Source organism: Electrophorus electricus, chromosome 1 (assembly GCF_041902795.1).
Source record: "Electrophorus electricus isolate QZ-2024a chromosome 1, ASM4190279v1, whole genome shotgun sequence".
Classification (NCBI taxonomy): Eukaryota; Metazoa; Chordata; class Actinopteri; order Gymnotiformes; family Gymnotidae; genus Electrophorus; species Electrophorus electricus.
In genome coordinates, this window is record NC_137497.1 from 26,832,475 (window position 1) to 26,847,952 (window position 15,478).

A 15,478-nucleotide genomic window follows, 5' to 3' on the forward strand; every position below is an offset into this window, starting at 1 on the left:
CCAAGCCTGTGTACTTCAGCTTTTTCCTTTCAAAAGCTTCAACCACTGCATCCTCAAATGGAATTGTTTACTCTATAAAATACTACATTTACTTTCAGAGAACACCACCATGCCCAGCCTCAGCATAGCTAATGCAATACACTGTGTGCCTAGCAATTTCCAATTTTGAGCTTCACTACCAATAGTTATAGCCTGTGCTTGCTCTCCAACATGTTGCCCCTCTTGCACAAACCTAATCACTTTATTATTAAAACCACTAGGCAATGCGATGTACATCATCTCAGTGTATACCATAAAATAAAAATGGCAATATGCTAAGCACTTGATTGTCTCTCCACACATATCAACCCTGCAACAAACTAACCTTATACACCAATAAAATATGGTTCAGCATGCCAGCCTCCACACATAATTTACACTTAAGGTCTTCAGCTACCCACTGTCCAAGTTTTTACAGAGTTGGAAGAATTTTGTAAGTTGCTCCAAGCAGAAACCTGACAGAAATTGCATCCATTGCGCACAGCTCTTGCCAGCTGATTTTCCTCCTCTCTACATTTTCCCAAAAAACCTTTGGCCTTGCTTTCCTTGTGACACTTCTGCAGCACACCTGCTGCCTCTTCCTTCTCACAAATAAAACTAGTCATCATTCCCATTCTTTCTGGTGATGTAGATTTCTAGGAATTACCTGAATTATTTCTGCACTGCATTTGCACAATCACATCCCTTAGTGCTAAAGAGCTCTGCATGGTGACTCACTTAATCTCTACTTCTGTGACTGGTGCTGCTACTTTGATCACCACATACTTGGATCCTAACAAAAATCTTCAGACACCACAATTTCAACTTACCTGGTAGACATGATTTCTTGATATGATTAATATCCTTCATCAATTCAATCTTTAGCCCCACAACTTGCACTTTATCATTTAGCACTGTACTGTACCATTTTTCTAAACTCTTAACTGGTTTCTCCACTATGGTCAGTATATTTTCTTCTTCCATTAAGAATTTTTCCTGCACAAGTTTTCCTTTAACAATTGAAAGACTTCTAGACTTGCTAAGTGTGTCCTTCATCCTTGCCCACTTATCTTTTCTAGCAACCACCAGGTACAAGGCACAGTAGTTGTCAGTGTTGTCATATCATCTATGTAAGCCTTAATTGGAGTTAGCCAGAAAACATCTTGTATCTTCTCCCCACCTACAAACCACTTCAGAGCCCTGATTATAATGGTGATGGAGGCAATAAACACCAACAGTGAAATGGTACAACCAACCATTGTGCCCATTTCCAATCTCTGCCAAGATGTAACAAACTCATGTATTATTTTTTAAAAGAATGCCAACTCGTAAATATGAGGAACACATCTGCCCCTTCTGTGTGTTCGAGTTATGCTTGTAACTATATCCTGGTGGTGTACATGCACTAAAAATACCTGTAATCATATGGTTTAAGGCATGTTTCTATGAAATGTAGAAATCCAAAATTATAGTCCATGAGCAAATGTACACAGATACCCTGTGAAGTTAGAAAGTTTATATGCAATCTTAAATTTTAATTAAGAATGCAACTTGATTCCAATGCAGGTACGTCTATGATATTTTCTAAAGCAAAGGGATTGTTTAGGCAGTTGTTAGTGCTACAGTATCAATTCAGATTAAAACTGAGAGTATCACCTTGTCTTGTTAGCATAGTTTGAATAGGAAAAAAAGTCTGGAGAAGGATTTAAACACAAAGATATTAAAAAGACATTATCTGAGTATTTCCAGTAGGGAAAACCTACTCATAATTGTTTTCCTCAAACACTCAAAAGTCACTCCAGTCATAAACAACAGAATCCATGGAGACTAACACTGTTTCTATCATTTTTGCAGGACACAGACATCTGTTCCAATGGCTGGTTACAGAGGTGTTCCCTGCTGGTCAAGACTGTCAATCTACTAGGCTGCATAACTGTTTTGGTTTCAGTTCATCTTCATAAACATCCCACACAGTCATGGCAATGTTTTAATTTTGCCTTGATTTATCCTATTTATTTAGACATCATTGACACCATGAACAGTGTGGATATTGTATGAACACAAGCAACATGTCAGGAAATAATAATAAAAAAAATTCACTAGACAAGATGAGAATAGGAATGAAGAGAATGGGGCACAAACCTGGGACTCCATCTCCTCTTTCTTCAACTTGATCAGAGACATGCCAGAAAAGTCCATAGTGTCTATATATCAGAAACATACATACACCTGAATAAATTTGACTATATCAATTAATTAAACGCTAGCTGATTAATGCTAATTTGCACAAACTTAAAACAAAGTATTAATTATATTTTTATACAAATATATAAATTTTATATACATTCTAATTCTATATAAATGTAATAAAACCTTAAGTATACAAAAGTCCTCTAATGTAGTGCTAACACATCACAGTACACTTACCTTTATCTTCAATCTGCTCCTGGCCTGTCTTTGTGGATGCTACCACATTAGCAGCCATTTCATTCACATGACGAGAAGCTTGCTGAAGACTGGACAGCTTCTTACTTCCACGGTCTGCCTTCACCTGTAAAGAAAATGCCAATAGCATGAATAAAAAGAACAACAGACAAAAGAAGGAATGAAGGAGTGTGAAAAGGTTTAATCCTACTTTAGTATTATTTATGCTACATGTCTCTCCATGTGCTGAGCAACCAAATAACTAAGCTGGAGTAGAAATGGAAATGGAGATATGCAGTCAGGATATTTAAAAAAGTTAACTGTACTCCATTACAGTTAGCAAAAAAGACAGCTATTATATTACTGGAACATTTTAAACATATGGTGATTTCTAGTAGGATTATATTACAACTAAAAAAGGAACACTTACTCTCTTCTCATTTCCCACGTTTTTATGGTTCTAAATGAACAAACAGTTCCCATGATGCACTGCAACAGCGTCGGCACTGAATATAGATTTCCTTTATTAAAAGTTTTAAAATATGTACTCTTCGTTGTGTTCTTACCTAGGATATTTTGGGCATTTTTTTTTGGGGTCTGACTGGAAACAGAGGTGCATTTGTGCGATCTTTTTGGTGTGATTTGAAGTTCTAATAGCTTTGAGCAAAGGATTTGTTTCATGCGGACATAAGATTTATTGAAGTTATCTTGATTATTTTTACTTCTTTAATAGCAGGTAAATCTTTAAAAGGTAATCTAAAAGTATCTGAAAGTAATTGGATTCCAATACATTAATAATGTAATACTTTATATTAAAACCTGCTAAACGTGGTTATGATGGACACAAATTATGATGGGGTTCATATATTAATTCATACATGAATATATTTTACACACAGGTTATTAATCCCTGTGTCCAGCTAAAATAAAGCTGGCGGGAACCTGAGGCAAAATTACTTGTAATTGTATAATAAATATCCAGGGAACCCATTTTAAAAAGGGTTTGAATATTGAGTTATTTGATAATTGCTATACAATATAGTATTGTAAATTTAAAAATAAGAAAATTAACAAATATTATAAAAACACTGGCTTATCAATGCAACTGGCTTATCAGTCCTACCTGAGAACACTGTGGCCTTGGTCCTAATATTCCAGTAATAACGCTTGACTGACAGCCCTATATCACCAGCTTGCAGCTTCCTACTCTACTTAAGCAAAGCTGAACATAAGGGCACAAACTTGCAGAATATGAATCATACAAGTATGGCTATATGAATGAGGGTTTAACAAATAATTGTTAATTTACTAAACTTTGGAATGGTTTTCATAGGCCCAGAGTTCGTTTGTACATGTAGTCAGTCAAGAATGATCACTGATTACTGGTTATGTGCCAATTGTATATGTATGTTTTAGTCTTTTGTATATTCTAACATTTTTTGTGAAGCACTTTGTAGCTTTGTCTTAAAAAAAGGGTTATAGAAATAAAGTTTGTTTACTTACTATTGTGTACCCAGAAGAGCAAGATTAACCAAATTCAAAAGAAAGCACAAATTTAGGCTTGATGGACAGAAAAAAAAAAAATGCAATGTTGATCCCAAACCTTTGAGGCTGCAACAAGCTGTGCAGTGCTGGCAGCAATCTCATGGGAACAGACAATAAGCTCTTCATATTTGCCTGTGTGTAACACCACTCTGTCAGCAGAGTCACTGAGAGAGAGAGAGAGAGAGAGAGAGAGAGAGAGAGAGAGAGAGAGGCGAGCAGTTATTCTGAGTATTAGGAATGCATTTCTTGCTGAGACTTGTTGGAAATACATACACCAACTCTGTAGCCCCCCATCCCACTGCCTTGGCAGCAGAGATGAGCCCTTCTGTCCAGCGAGAGTTCCGAGCATAAAACTCTTTCACTGTTGCTGCACCCTAAAAATGGCATAAATCAAAACACTCAAAAAATGCATGCATAGTAATTAATTGTAATATTGACATTTTTCTATTTGTTTGAAAGTAATATACATACATACATACATACATACATACCAACCCACTGGATTTTTGAATATATAAAGGCAAAAAACATCATTCATAAGGTTACCCTTCCACTTTCCACAATCTCCTTCTGCAGGTCTGTGGATGCCAATACCAGGAGGCGAATAGCCTTAAAGAAAAGAGGAAAGGAAACAGATTACATGAAGGAAGAATGAATGACAGGGAGAGACATGAGACACAATAGAAAACAAAGGACAATTTATTTATAGTAAATAAACAAACAAATAAAATGACAACATTTGGTAGTTAAACAGTTAAACTTAATTCTTTAAAAACCAACTTGCAACTTACCTTCATGAGGTCAGTGCAGCTATTCAGTATTCTAAAAATAAATTATATTGCAAGAATGATCACATGGTTTTAGCCAGATGCAAAAAAATATAGCACTCTGTGTTTTATTTATACATATTTTGGCAGACCTGTTGAATTAATAAAAGTAATGTAAAAAACTGAGATTCACCTCTCATTTACTTCAAGCTTGACTCCTTCAGTGTCTCGTCTGGCCTGATTCATCATCTCCTATTGTCAGAATTTCAAAAGTTATATTAGAATAATGTGTCTAAATATTTTGTCTATTTATTAGATATGTCCTGTAATTTCACTTGGAGATTTTAAAATGTACATGGATTCCATTTTACAAATGAAAAACCTTTTTTTTTACCACTAGTCTAGAGAGGATTCCTGTTTGTGATTTTGATGTTTTGATTCATTGAACTCAATTTCAGTTCATCTGTCACTCATCTTGCAAGAAAAGTAACATTAACATAATTCTGTTGTCCTTTCTAACTTCCTGATAGCACTAAAATCTTCTTTGACAGACACCACTAATCTTTACAGTGCTAATGACAGTCGCATTTAAATTTATTTTGTTGCTTTGCTCTTCTTAGAGCTGGTGTTGTCCACTCGTACTTCTCTTTGGTTTTCCCCTGAAACATGTGCCATAAAATCTGTAGGTAGGTAACTTGAGTGCTTGTAAAGGAAGACCTCACTGACCATGCAGGGGCCTATCATGACCATTTGATCAAGTACAAAGATACTTTAATTGCTGCTTGCTACATTTATTACTGCAATAACTCCGCATTGAAATGAATTTAAAGCACACTGAAAGCACAGTGTATAAATGCTATACAAAAACTCACCTTCCTTATTTGATCATCAGCAGAGGTAGTGATTAGCCAATATAAGTTATCTTCTCAAAGTGACTCTTTTCTCAAAATTTTCATTAGTGTACTCGGTGTTCAACATTTATCATCTCTTCATCTCCTATTAACGTAAAATGTCTCCATTTCAAACACACCTTGACCTACTTTGCACATGCTGACTTTTTTGTACTAATTTCTAAATCTCATCATACTACAACATCGCTCATCAAAACCTGCTCATCAATTATGTTATTCCCCATTTCTCACCTCATCAATTCTTATCAAATCCGGCTTAGCCACCAACAATATTTCTGTTGGCTCTGGTGCCCTTGGTATCCTTATTCTTTTAGTGCAGCCTTTGAAATTGTAAACCAGAATATTCATCTTTCTTCTTTCTTTTATTTGCATTTTCAGCACAATTCTAGCTAGGTATACATCATCTCTTTCTGGCAGACTTCAATCTGAATCTATTACTAAACCAGAGTCCTCTACTGCACCTGTTATACACGCAGCCCATCATGGTTCAGTTGTCAGTCCTGTCTTCATACAAGTTCTTCACATTAGTCACATAATATGGCACTATGCTTTTAATTTCCATTATTATGCAGATTTTAACATGAATGCCAGGGAAAATAAACCACATTACTATTCTGTGTGATTACTATCACATTCACATTACTATTTGAATAGCTTAACCAGCATGTATTTGCTACTGGTGAACCCTAAAACCAATCTTACCACATCAGAAGACAGGTTAGTGCTATAGCCTTCATACTCCATCCCACAATACCTCGGTGACTATTGTTCTTTGCAGGCCCATTTCAAGTCTCATCTGAAAACCTACCACTTTCCCAACACTAATCACTTTCCTCTTTTTAATTTGTTCTTTGTGTGTATGAGGATTCTAACTGTACTGTAAACCTGCCAACCTTGAATGACAAAAGGGGTGTTTTGAGGCACCTACACTGTATGCACAATTATTAGGCAAGTTGTATTTTTGAGGATTAATTTTATTATTGAACAACTACAGTGCTCTTGGTCAATCCAAGATGTTAATAAACCTCAAACCTGAATATTTAAGAAAGTAAAAGTGAGGTTTTGGCTTTCTTAGGAGGATATCTGTGTGTGCATAATTAAACTATTAGTGTGTAGAATCATTATGCAACTAAACGAAAAACAGAAATCTCACTTGCTTATTTTCATCTGTTAGTGAGAATAATAAAAAGAAAACAATTTACAATTACACTTTTTTTTTTGACGTGTCAAATCAGTGACCCATATAGCCACCCATTTTTTCAATAACAGCCATGAGCCTTTCATTTATGGAGCCTCTCAGTTTCCTAATTTGTTGACGATCAACTATTTGTGCAGAAGCAACTGCAGCCTCCCAGACACTGTTCAGAGAGCTGTGTTTTCCTTCACCATAAATCTCCTGTTTAAGAAGGGCCCACAAGTTCTCAATAGGGTTTAGGTCAGGTCAGGAAGTGGGCCATGTCTTTATTCTTTCATCTTTAAGGCCTGTACTGGCTAGCCACACAGTGGAGTACTTCGATGCATGCGATGGAGCATTGTCATGTGTAAAAATCACGGCCTTCTTGAAATTGCTTGAAGAAAGTGTATTATAAAAACTGGCAGTAGCTTTGGGAGTTGATTTTGAGTCCATCTTCAACCCAAAAAGGTCCAGCTCGCTCATCTTTAATAATACCAGCCTATAGCAGTACCCCACCTCCACCTTACTGGTGTCTGAGTCGAAGTGGAGCTCTGTCCCCGTAATTGATCCAGCCATGGTCACATCCATTTGTTCCGTCAAGAGTCACTCTCGTCTCATGAGTCCATAAAACACCTTTGAAAAATCTGTCTTCCGATATTTCTTGGCCCAGTCTTGACATTTCACCTTATGTGCCTTGTTCAGTGTTGGTCGGGTTTCAGACTTCCTTACCTTGGCCATGCCTTTGAGTACTGAACACCTTCTGGGCACTCCAGCTAGGTTGCAGTTCTAGAATATAACAGCACTGGATGATAATGGGTTCCTGGTTGCTTCACGTTTGAGTCTTCTCAAATCTTTGGCAGTTAATTTGAGTCTTTTTTTTCTCAACACATTTCTTGTGACCCTGTTGACTATTTGCAACAAAATGTTTGATGGTTCTGTGATCTCGCCCCAATATCTTAGCAAGAGCTGCATCTCTCTGAAAGACTTTTTTTCTTTTCTTTTCTTTTTTAAATTTTTTTTTAAATTTAATTTTATTTATTTATTTTTTACAATTTTTGACTTTAAAGAGTCAGTTAAATCTCTTTTGGCCAATTTTTCTGAGGAAAAGAAGCTTCCTAATAATTATGCACACCTTGATATAGGGTGTTGATCTCCTTAGGCCACACCCTACCTCATTACACAAGTACACATCACCTGATATGCTTAAATCCAATAAGCATTCAAGTTTATACAGCTTGGAGTTAGAAAATATTCATAAAAAATGATATGGTCAAAATACTCTCTTGCCCTTTTAACTGTGTGCACAGTATACTAGTGATACCTAGTTACAACACAGTAATTTGAATAATTATGCATTCCAAACATTAGAAAACAATATTATTTAAAAACAAATTTTTCAATCAAAATATCATACATCTAACTTAACTGAATCATGTCAATTATGATTCTATTATAATTGACTCATGTCTATATGTTGTTGATGCAGCAATAGTCCTCTATTTTTTATCTTTATTTTTCTACAGCAGAAAAAAATATTAGGCATTAAGATCCTTTAAGCTCCTTCCCACATCATTTACTGTGATGCACCAAGTACATTAGCTCATGTTACCAGGATTGTTTAAATCTGGTGGATATAAACCTAAGTTAGCACCGTTTTATAATCATAATAACATTAAATTGCTAGAGCAAAGAGTTTCTGCTGAAGGCTAACATTAGCTAATATTAGTTTGGCACAGAGGGTAGTCTGTGGCTGCTAACGTAACTGACATGTAACAAGGGCTACTTATAAAACAACATCGGGTACTTTTCTGATTTTATGATTATTTTACAGATAGTATGTGCTACTAGTAAATGCACACACATGAAAATCGTAAAATGGCAGCCAAACAGTTATTCAGGCTAATATTAAGACAATAATTAATATAGTAGTCAATGTTAATTAATTACTTCTCTGTTGTTAAGTAAACTGAACATATATTGATAGATTTTATGTCAAATATATGAACACAACACCCATTTACCTTCATAGAAACCAAAGGAGCCCAGTGCTTGAATCAAGCAGGAAACTTGAGGCAAGATTGCCAATGTGAAGGGTGGAGAGCATTTGTGGCTGTCAGATCTCATTGGAGACTTAAAAACTACCAAGCTACTGTCAGTCATTTCAGGTTCATGTCATGATTGACTTATTTCCCATTTTATCAGAGGGAAAAAAAAAAAAAAAAAAAAAAAAGAGGTCTGCTCTTTTGCTGTGTTTCTGAATGATGTTTTTGTACTAGGTGTAGCTGGGTGATAAAATGGAGCTCCTACACAAAATACATAAGTTGGCAGGTCTGATATTGTAAAGCAAATTAGAGTATGGGAGGGGCACTATAATTCTTCTGGTGTGTGCAGTATCCCCAATCATCAAACTTACATCAATCCTCCTCACAGCTTCCTCTATAGCAGCAGAGGTGGCAGCCATCTCTTTATCCACCATGTCTCCCAGCTCCTCCTTTCCAACATCCATTCCTTTAGGCCTCAGACCCTGAGACAGGCAGGGACAAAAAACAATAAAAACTATTCAATAAAATAAATGAGTATGTGTCTGTAATGCAGTGAATATTTGATCCGTACTCAGTACATACTTTACAGGAAACATTCAGTGTGAAACCCACCAAGATCCTACTCCTGCTTTTTAAAAAAAAATCTTTACCTCTCTTAAAACCAGAGTAAATGTGTAAGAGGCAAAATATCTTTTGGTATGGAGCAAAATGTATTTTTGCTGTGATGGTTTATTGCTTTGTCATGGTCATTTCTATCCCACCTGTGCAGTTCGAAGGATCTTCTGCACTATCACACGAACAGAGGCAGGGTCAGCACTCTTTATGGAAGCTTTAGACTTCAGCTCTTGCAGGAAGTGCAAACTCTGAGTTGCACACTCTCTGCAATTCTCTGTTAATCCTGTGCATACCATGCGTAACATTAGTCAGAACGACAACTTAAATGCACTTAGCAATGTTATGACTATTATTTAATGTGCATACGACTATTAAAGTCTTACGGTCAGCATGATCAGTAGGTGCCATGTGCGCTGTTGCACTCCCATTGATAATGGTGTCCGCAGTAAGATGAGAAAACTGTGCAAGAGCTCTTAACAGAGGCCCAGCATCTGGACAAGACAAAAGCAGAAAAGAAGCAAAAGGCAGAAAAGAAGCAAATTACTACATACTACATGCACACAATTGACAAAATCCATACAGTGAAAAGAAGAGAGTATAAAAGGAGGTAATTAACAAATAAACACCTTCCAGATTCTTCAGATAGTGTGCATGACCAGCATGAACTTTATCAATGGAGACGAGTGTAGCTTCTGCACGGCTAACCAGGTAATCTAGGACAGAAGGTCAGATAAGGAAGGTAGAAAATGGTATTCACCCTTTTCTCCATAAAGCTTGGCTTTATGATTTTCTTTCTCATAGGCAGTAAATCAGTGCTGCCTAACTAACAAGTTGGGCTGAAACAGGGCAGAGTTGATGTGCCACCTTTAAATACATAAAAGCTCACACAAATAAAACTCACCCAAGATGAAGCATTTGCTCTTAGAGACTGAAAACGTTTTACTGGTGCATTACAGATAAAATTGTCATGACATTTCAGCGTGGAAGCTTTCATCACATGAAACAATTAGACAAAAATGATGAAGATTTAAGTCCTAAGATGTATGTCTCCAGTACCTGGGGAGCTGGTACAGCGGATATGTAGAGGGTCATCCAGTTTGGCCACGGCATCCTGAATGATTATTTCTGCCTCAGCCACTGTACCTTGCAGCAGAGCAAACTGCTCCTCCAACAACTTTTTCAGCAACTGCTCCTCACGACCATGCTACAAGCACACACGTGCGCATACACACAAAAATTTCTTAGATACTAGTTATGGTGCTCCTTTATCACAAATAAAATACAGATAATTAGTTGTTACCATTTTCAATAAAACGTTCCGAATGTACATTATAAAGGATGATGAACCATGAATTTTAAATCTTCTGAACCATTATTATATTTATTTTATTTTTATTTATTTTTATTAATATGGTAAATATAGTAATATCACTATTTTATGCAGTTACGTTTTCCTCAAAAGTGGATAAGAATTATGTAGTCAAGCCTGTTCTTGGTGGCATACGCACCTTGTCTTTAAGTTTTACTTGTAGGTCACCCAGCTCCTTGCTGCTCCTCTCCCTCTCCTGCTGGAGGGAGGACTCCTTTAACTGGGCTGCCTGCCTGAGGGAGGAGAGTTCGGCCTCCTTCTCACTCACACAGCGCATCAGACGTTCCTTTTCTGCCTGCAGTGAACTCATGGAAGTATTAAGCTGCTCACTGGCCTGCAAGTGATGTGAGACATGCAAACACACATCATGCCATTTGATTTTGCCCAAATACGCACACACCTTCCCGCAGATACGCACACACAGTCCCACAGAAACACACCTTCTCACATGTCTGTAATGTGCCCTTTACTCTCAGGATCTCTCCAGTCTTCTCCTCGACCTCACGCCTCAATTTATCCAATTCAAACTTTTGTTCCTCCAACTAAAACATGAAATTCAAACATGAATAATGCATAATACCAATAGTTTTAGTAACCAGTAGAAATAGCCAGCTCTGAGCTGATTTGAATATACTGAACCAACTGATTCATGAATTATTAGAAAATTATTTTAAGTGAATGAGCTAGAATGTGTTTACAGTTGTGTGCGTGTACATGCATATATATGCATATATATGTGTGTGTGTGTGTGTGTGTGTGTGTGTGTGTGTGTGTGTGTGAGCGTGAGTGTGTAATACAGAAAGAGAGAAAGACAGAGCAACAGAGCTTGAAAGAGACAGACCTTCATGTCAGACTCCTGCTTGACTCTCTCCACCTCAAAGGCTAACTGTTGCTTTGTTCTGGCAACCTCTTCTTGAGTTTGCTGAGTGGCTGATAGCATCTTCACTGTATCTGCACTCTGCAAGTTACAGAGAATACTTTTAGGCATGCCCCTGCATCCACACCCACACACCCCAAAAATACATTATATATGGTCATACCTTTCTAAGGAGTTCTGCATGGTTAGCTACCAGCTCTGCATGTTTCTCCTTCAGCTTGTTATAGCGCAGTTCTGTAGCCTGGGCCCTCTCTACAGCGAAATAAAGTGATCGTGAGTGTGCTTTCTTTTCTGTACACATGTTGCAGTGAGACCATGTGTTTCAAGTCAATGTAATGGCATGTATAAACTCACTTTCTGCCTCTACAAAGGTAACTTGCATGTTCTCATGCTCTGCATTACGCTGTCGTGTGGCCTCCAGCTCCATTCGTAGTTGTTCGTTCTCTACAAGAGCACGCTGCTTCTGTGCTCTCTGCTCCTCCAGTTCAGCCTCCAGACTGTTGATCTGAGACTTCAACTGAGTGATGTAGCGTTGTGCCTGGAAGAGGGGTAAAAAGAACAAGAGAGAGAGAGCAATAATAAGATGACAACTATAAGAATAACTCATAAATTAAGGGGTTAAAGCAAGCAAAAAAAATTCCGACCACGAAAAGTTGTGTAGGTGTGTTTCTGTGTGTAGTTGGGGGTGTAAGGGTAAAATCTGTATTGCGCTGAAACAGCACCTTTATATTCAAATCATACTACAGACAATACAGAACACATGGAACAAAAACAAGGTCATTCACTAAATCAAATATGCTTCCAGTACAGAACTTTTTTTTAATTTAGCTTTTCTCTCTAAAAAGGTTGGCTGCCATGGGAAAAGGTGAATAATTGAACAAAGAGCTAATTTGGGTGATGAAGATATTCTTTTTTCTCCATATTCATAATTGTAACATGTGTGCAATTTCGAATCCAGGTAGGACCTGTATTAAATTCAGTGCCACCGTGGCAATTTTTTGTAACCACATTTCATTCTGAAATTCTTGTTTATAAAATGTACACACTAAAACTAAGAAACATTGAGGCCAATGTTAAATATGTAAATTTGATGGTTTGAAAACAATAATTGTATGAATGAGTCACTGCAATTCCCAACAGCAGCCACAGTGTTCACCTACAGTGTTTTTGATGTTGCTAGTACAAAAAAGTGCTGTTTGCTTATTGGTGACACTGATGAGGACTTCTAGTTTATTATATGAAAAAAAGGTCAGTCTTTGTTTGGACAGCTTCTCTAAGATCTGCTGTATGTTAACATGTTATTTCATTGCCTATGGATGCATCCCAAATTGGTAGATTATGACAAATTTTGAAGAGATGACAAATAACCCATTACTATGATTAAGGCTATTCATAATAAATCAGACTCTAAATATATTTCACTACTATAACTGATATTTACTTGAGTCCTGCCTACTTCTCATTTGCAAATTATATTTTCTAACTATTTTTTGCAAATCATTTATTCTCCTCCACAATTCCCACTAGCCTTCCTCCTTCCAACTCCATGGCAACCTTCAGTCTTCTTCCTCCAGAAGATATTCTGCAGCTACTACAGGATAGTAACCTCTCCTGTTTGCTTAATCCAATTATTTCTATTTCTACTCTGTAGAAAAGGTAATATAAACACATGGTTTCTCCTACCACAGTTATGCTGACAACACTAATTTAATCCTCTCCTTCCCTCCCATCTTAAACATTAATGTATGATTCAGATTTTCATTGCTGCCCATCACCTAAAACTGAATGCCAGTAAGAAAAAGCTGTAACATATACTTGGTAATAAGTACCTACACCCTGATCTGGTAATCTGCTTAGAGAATTCTCTTATCTTGCTATCCAAAAATGCACAAATCCTGGGCATGATTCTGGATGAACACCTATCATTCTCTGCTCATGTTACTACCATGATGACCTGAATATGCAGGTTTTCCCTGTACAACATGAGAAGGATTCTGCCATTTTCCACAGAAAGGCCAGTTGCTGGTTCAGTCCCTTGTACTCTAAAGACGGGAAAGCTGCAGCTCACTCTTGGCAGGTGCCCACATTCATGCCACTAGGCCCTTGAATCTGATCCAGAATGCAGCTGCACAATTCATTTTGATCTTCCGAAATTCTCACATCTCATACTCTTTATGCACATGTACCCATATATGATCAGCCTTCTAAGTAGTGAAATCAAATATTAGCAGGAACACTACATTTGCATAAAGATTGGCTCAAAAAGTAAACCCTGTACCTGGAATGTTTTTCCTTACCTCAGCTTTGATCTTCTCAAGTTCAGCACGCAGATGCTCAATTTCTTGTTTCAGACTATCAATCTGCAGGTCCCTGTGGGGGGAGGGGGGGGAAAATACACTGTTGCAAAGAAATGAAAACTTATTTAACCTTCACATATTTTACAGAAAAGCAAGTGGCATTGAATAAAATTATTCACATGTTTTTGTACCTGTCATCAAAACCATTATTAGGTGGCCCAAATGCCTGGTCAAATATATCCACCTGTCAGAAAAAGAACAAAAACCATGCTCAAACAAACCCATCAGTCCTCTGTTAAGATGATATGCTTCTATTACCATATATTAGAAAGCAAGTCTGATGACTAAAAATAAGTCAGTCAGTCAGTCTCAATGCTGGCAGTCTCACCAATGTGTTTTTGTGGGTTGAAAAGACTCTTACCTGTGGCTGGGAAGCCATACTGACTGAGGCAGCTTCACTGACATCTATTAGTGGTTCAGGGTCATCCTCCTCCTGGTCCTCAGGTTCCTCATTGTCTGGGATGACAACCATTGGCTTCACATGCTCTGCTAGAGCAGAGGCACGGAGGAAGTTTGGAGGTGACTGGAACAACAGACAAACACAGAATATAAATAAATTCCTGTCAGGAATACTAGACACAAAGCTAAAAGAGAAAAAGGTACCACTTAGTGACGGATGTGACTCAGTGCCATACTGGTGGTCACTCAAAAGCCTTGTCCCTGTATAAAGTGAATAGGTTCTGAAGAGTCTTCATTCAGCAACATCCAAGTACCTCCACAGCATAACACAGATCCTCAAGAGTCAATTAAATAGAAGTCAGCTCAAAGCCATAAACACATATGCTTTGTGAGTCATTAGTTGCCCAACAGGTAGTACAATATATTGGTCAAAAGTAGAACAGGACACCGCTGACATCAAGACCAGAAAACCCATGATGCACAGAGTATTCCACCCCAAGTCCAATAACCTAAGGATGTATACTAGTCAGAAGGAGGAGGGAAAACCTACGTCCATTGTCCGTCATGAGGCACAGAATATGTGATGGCTTCAAACAGATGGGAGACATGGATACCATGGCAAAACAAAAAAAAACCTCTCCATGGAATGTACTGTTAGATATCAGAGGTGGTTGACATAAGATAATCCTATAAAGGGCTGGAAAAGGCAGGATTAAATGACAGTACAGAGGTGCTAGTCATGGCAGCAGAAGAACAAACTAAGCAGTAGGTCAATATAAACAAAAGTGTATTGCACCAGACAAGACCAAAGATTCAAACTGTGCAAAGGTGCCCCTAAGACAATCCAACACCCAGTAGCAGGACGAAAGATGCTGGCGGAAAAGCATATACTGAAAGACAGAACCATATGGCAGGGATCATATACAGGAACATGTGCAGGTATATGAGCTGGACACCCTCAAGTCATAATGGGAGTGGCA

At 37.6% G+C, this 15,478-nt stretch overlaps 1 protein-coding gene across 2 annotated transcripts in view; it reads right to left on the minus strand.

Annotated features, from left to right (window-relative positions):
- The window catches only part of hip1rb (huntingtin interacting protein 1 related b), a 46,236-nt gene that overhangs the window by 4,311 nt on the left and 26,447 nt on the right, over window positions 1–15,478 (minus strand). For both annotated transcript variants that reach the window (XM_081713952.1, XM_035526652.2), the window contains 20 exons: window positions 14,461–14,622; window positions 14,231–14,283; window positions 14,040–14,112; window positions 12,097–12,280; window positions 11,906–11,994; window positions 11,707–11,823; window positions 11,306–11,407; window positions 11,005–11,199; window positions 10,553–10,700; window positions 10,123–10,209; window positions 9,880–9,987; window positions 9,643–9,779; window positions 9,253–9,363; window positions 4,948–5,006; window positions 4,779–4,809; window positions 4,534–4,596; window positions 4,261–4,361; window positions 4,046–4,151; window positions 2,446–2,569; window positions 2,161–2,222 (listed from right to left, as the gene is read on the minus strand). In XM_081713952.1, the coding sequence (XP_081570078.1) occupies window positions 2,161–2,222; window positions 2,446–2,569; window positions 4,046–4,151; window positions 4,261–4,361; window positions 4,534–4,596; window positions 4,779–4,809; window positions 4,948–5,006; window positions 9,253–9,363; window positions 9,643–9,779; window positions 9,880–9,987; window positions 10,123–10,209; window positions 10,553–10,700; window positions 11,005–11,199; window positions 11,306–11,407; window positions 11,707–11,823; window positions 11,906–11,994; window positions 12,097–12,280; window positions 14,040–14,112; window positions 14,231–14,283; window positions 14,461–14,622 (2,112 nt within the window). The remainder of the gene's footprint in view (window positions 1–2,160; window positions 2,223–2,445; window positions 2,570–4,045; window positions 4,152–4,260; window positions 4,362–4,533; window positions 4,597–4,778; window positions 4,810–4,947; window positions 5,007–9,252; window positions 9,364–9,642; window positions 9,780–9,879; window positions 9,988–10,122; window positions 10,210–10,552; window positions 10,701–11,004; window positions 11,200–11,305; window positions 11,408–11,706; window positions 11,824–11,905; window positions 11,995–12,096; window positions 12,281–14,039; window positions 14,113–14,230; window positions 14,284–14,460; window positions 14,623–15,478) is intronic.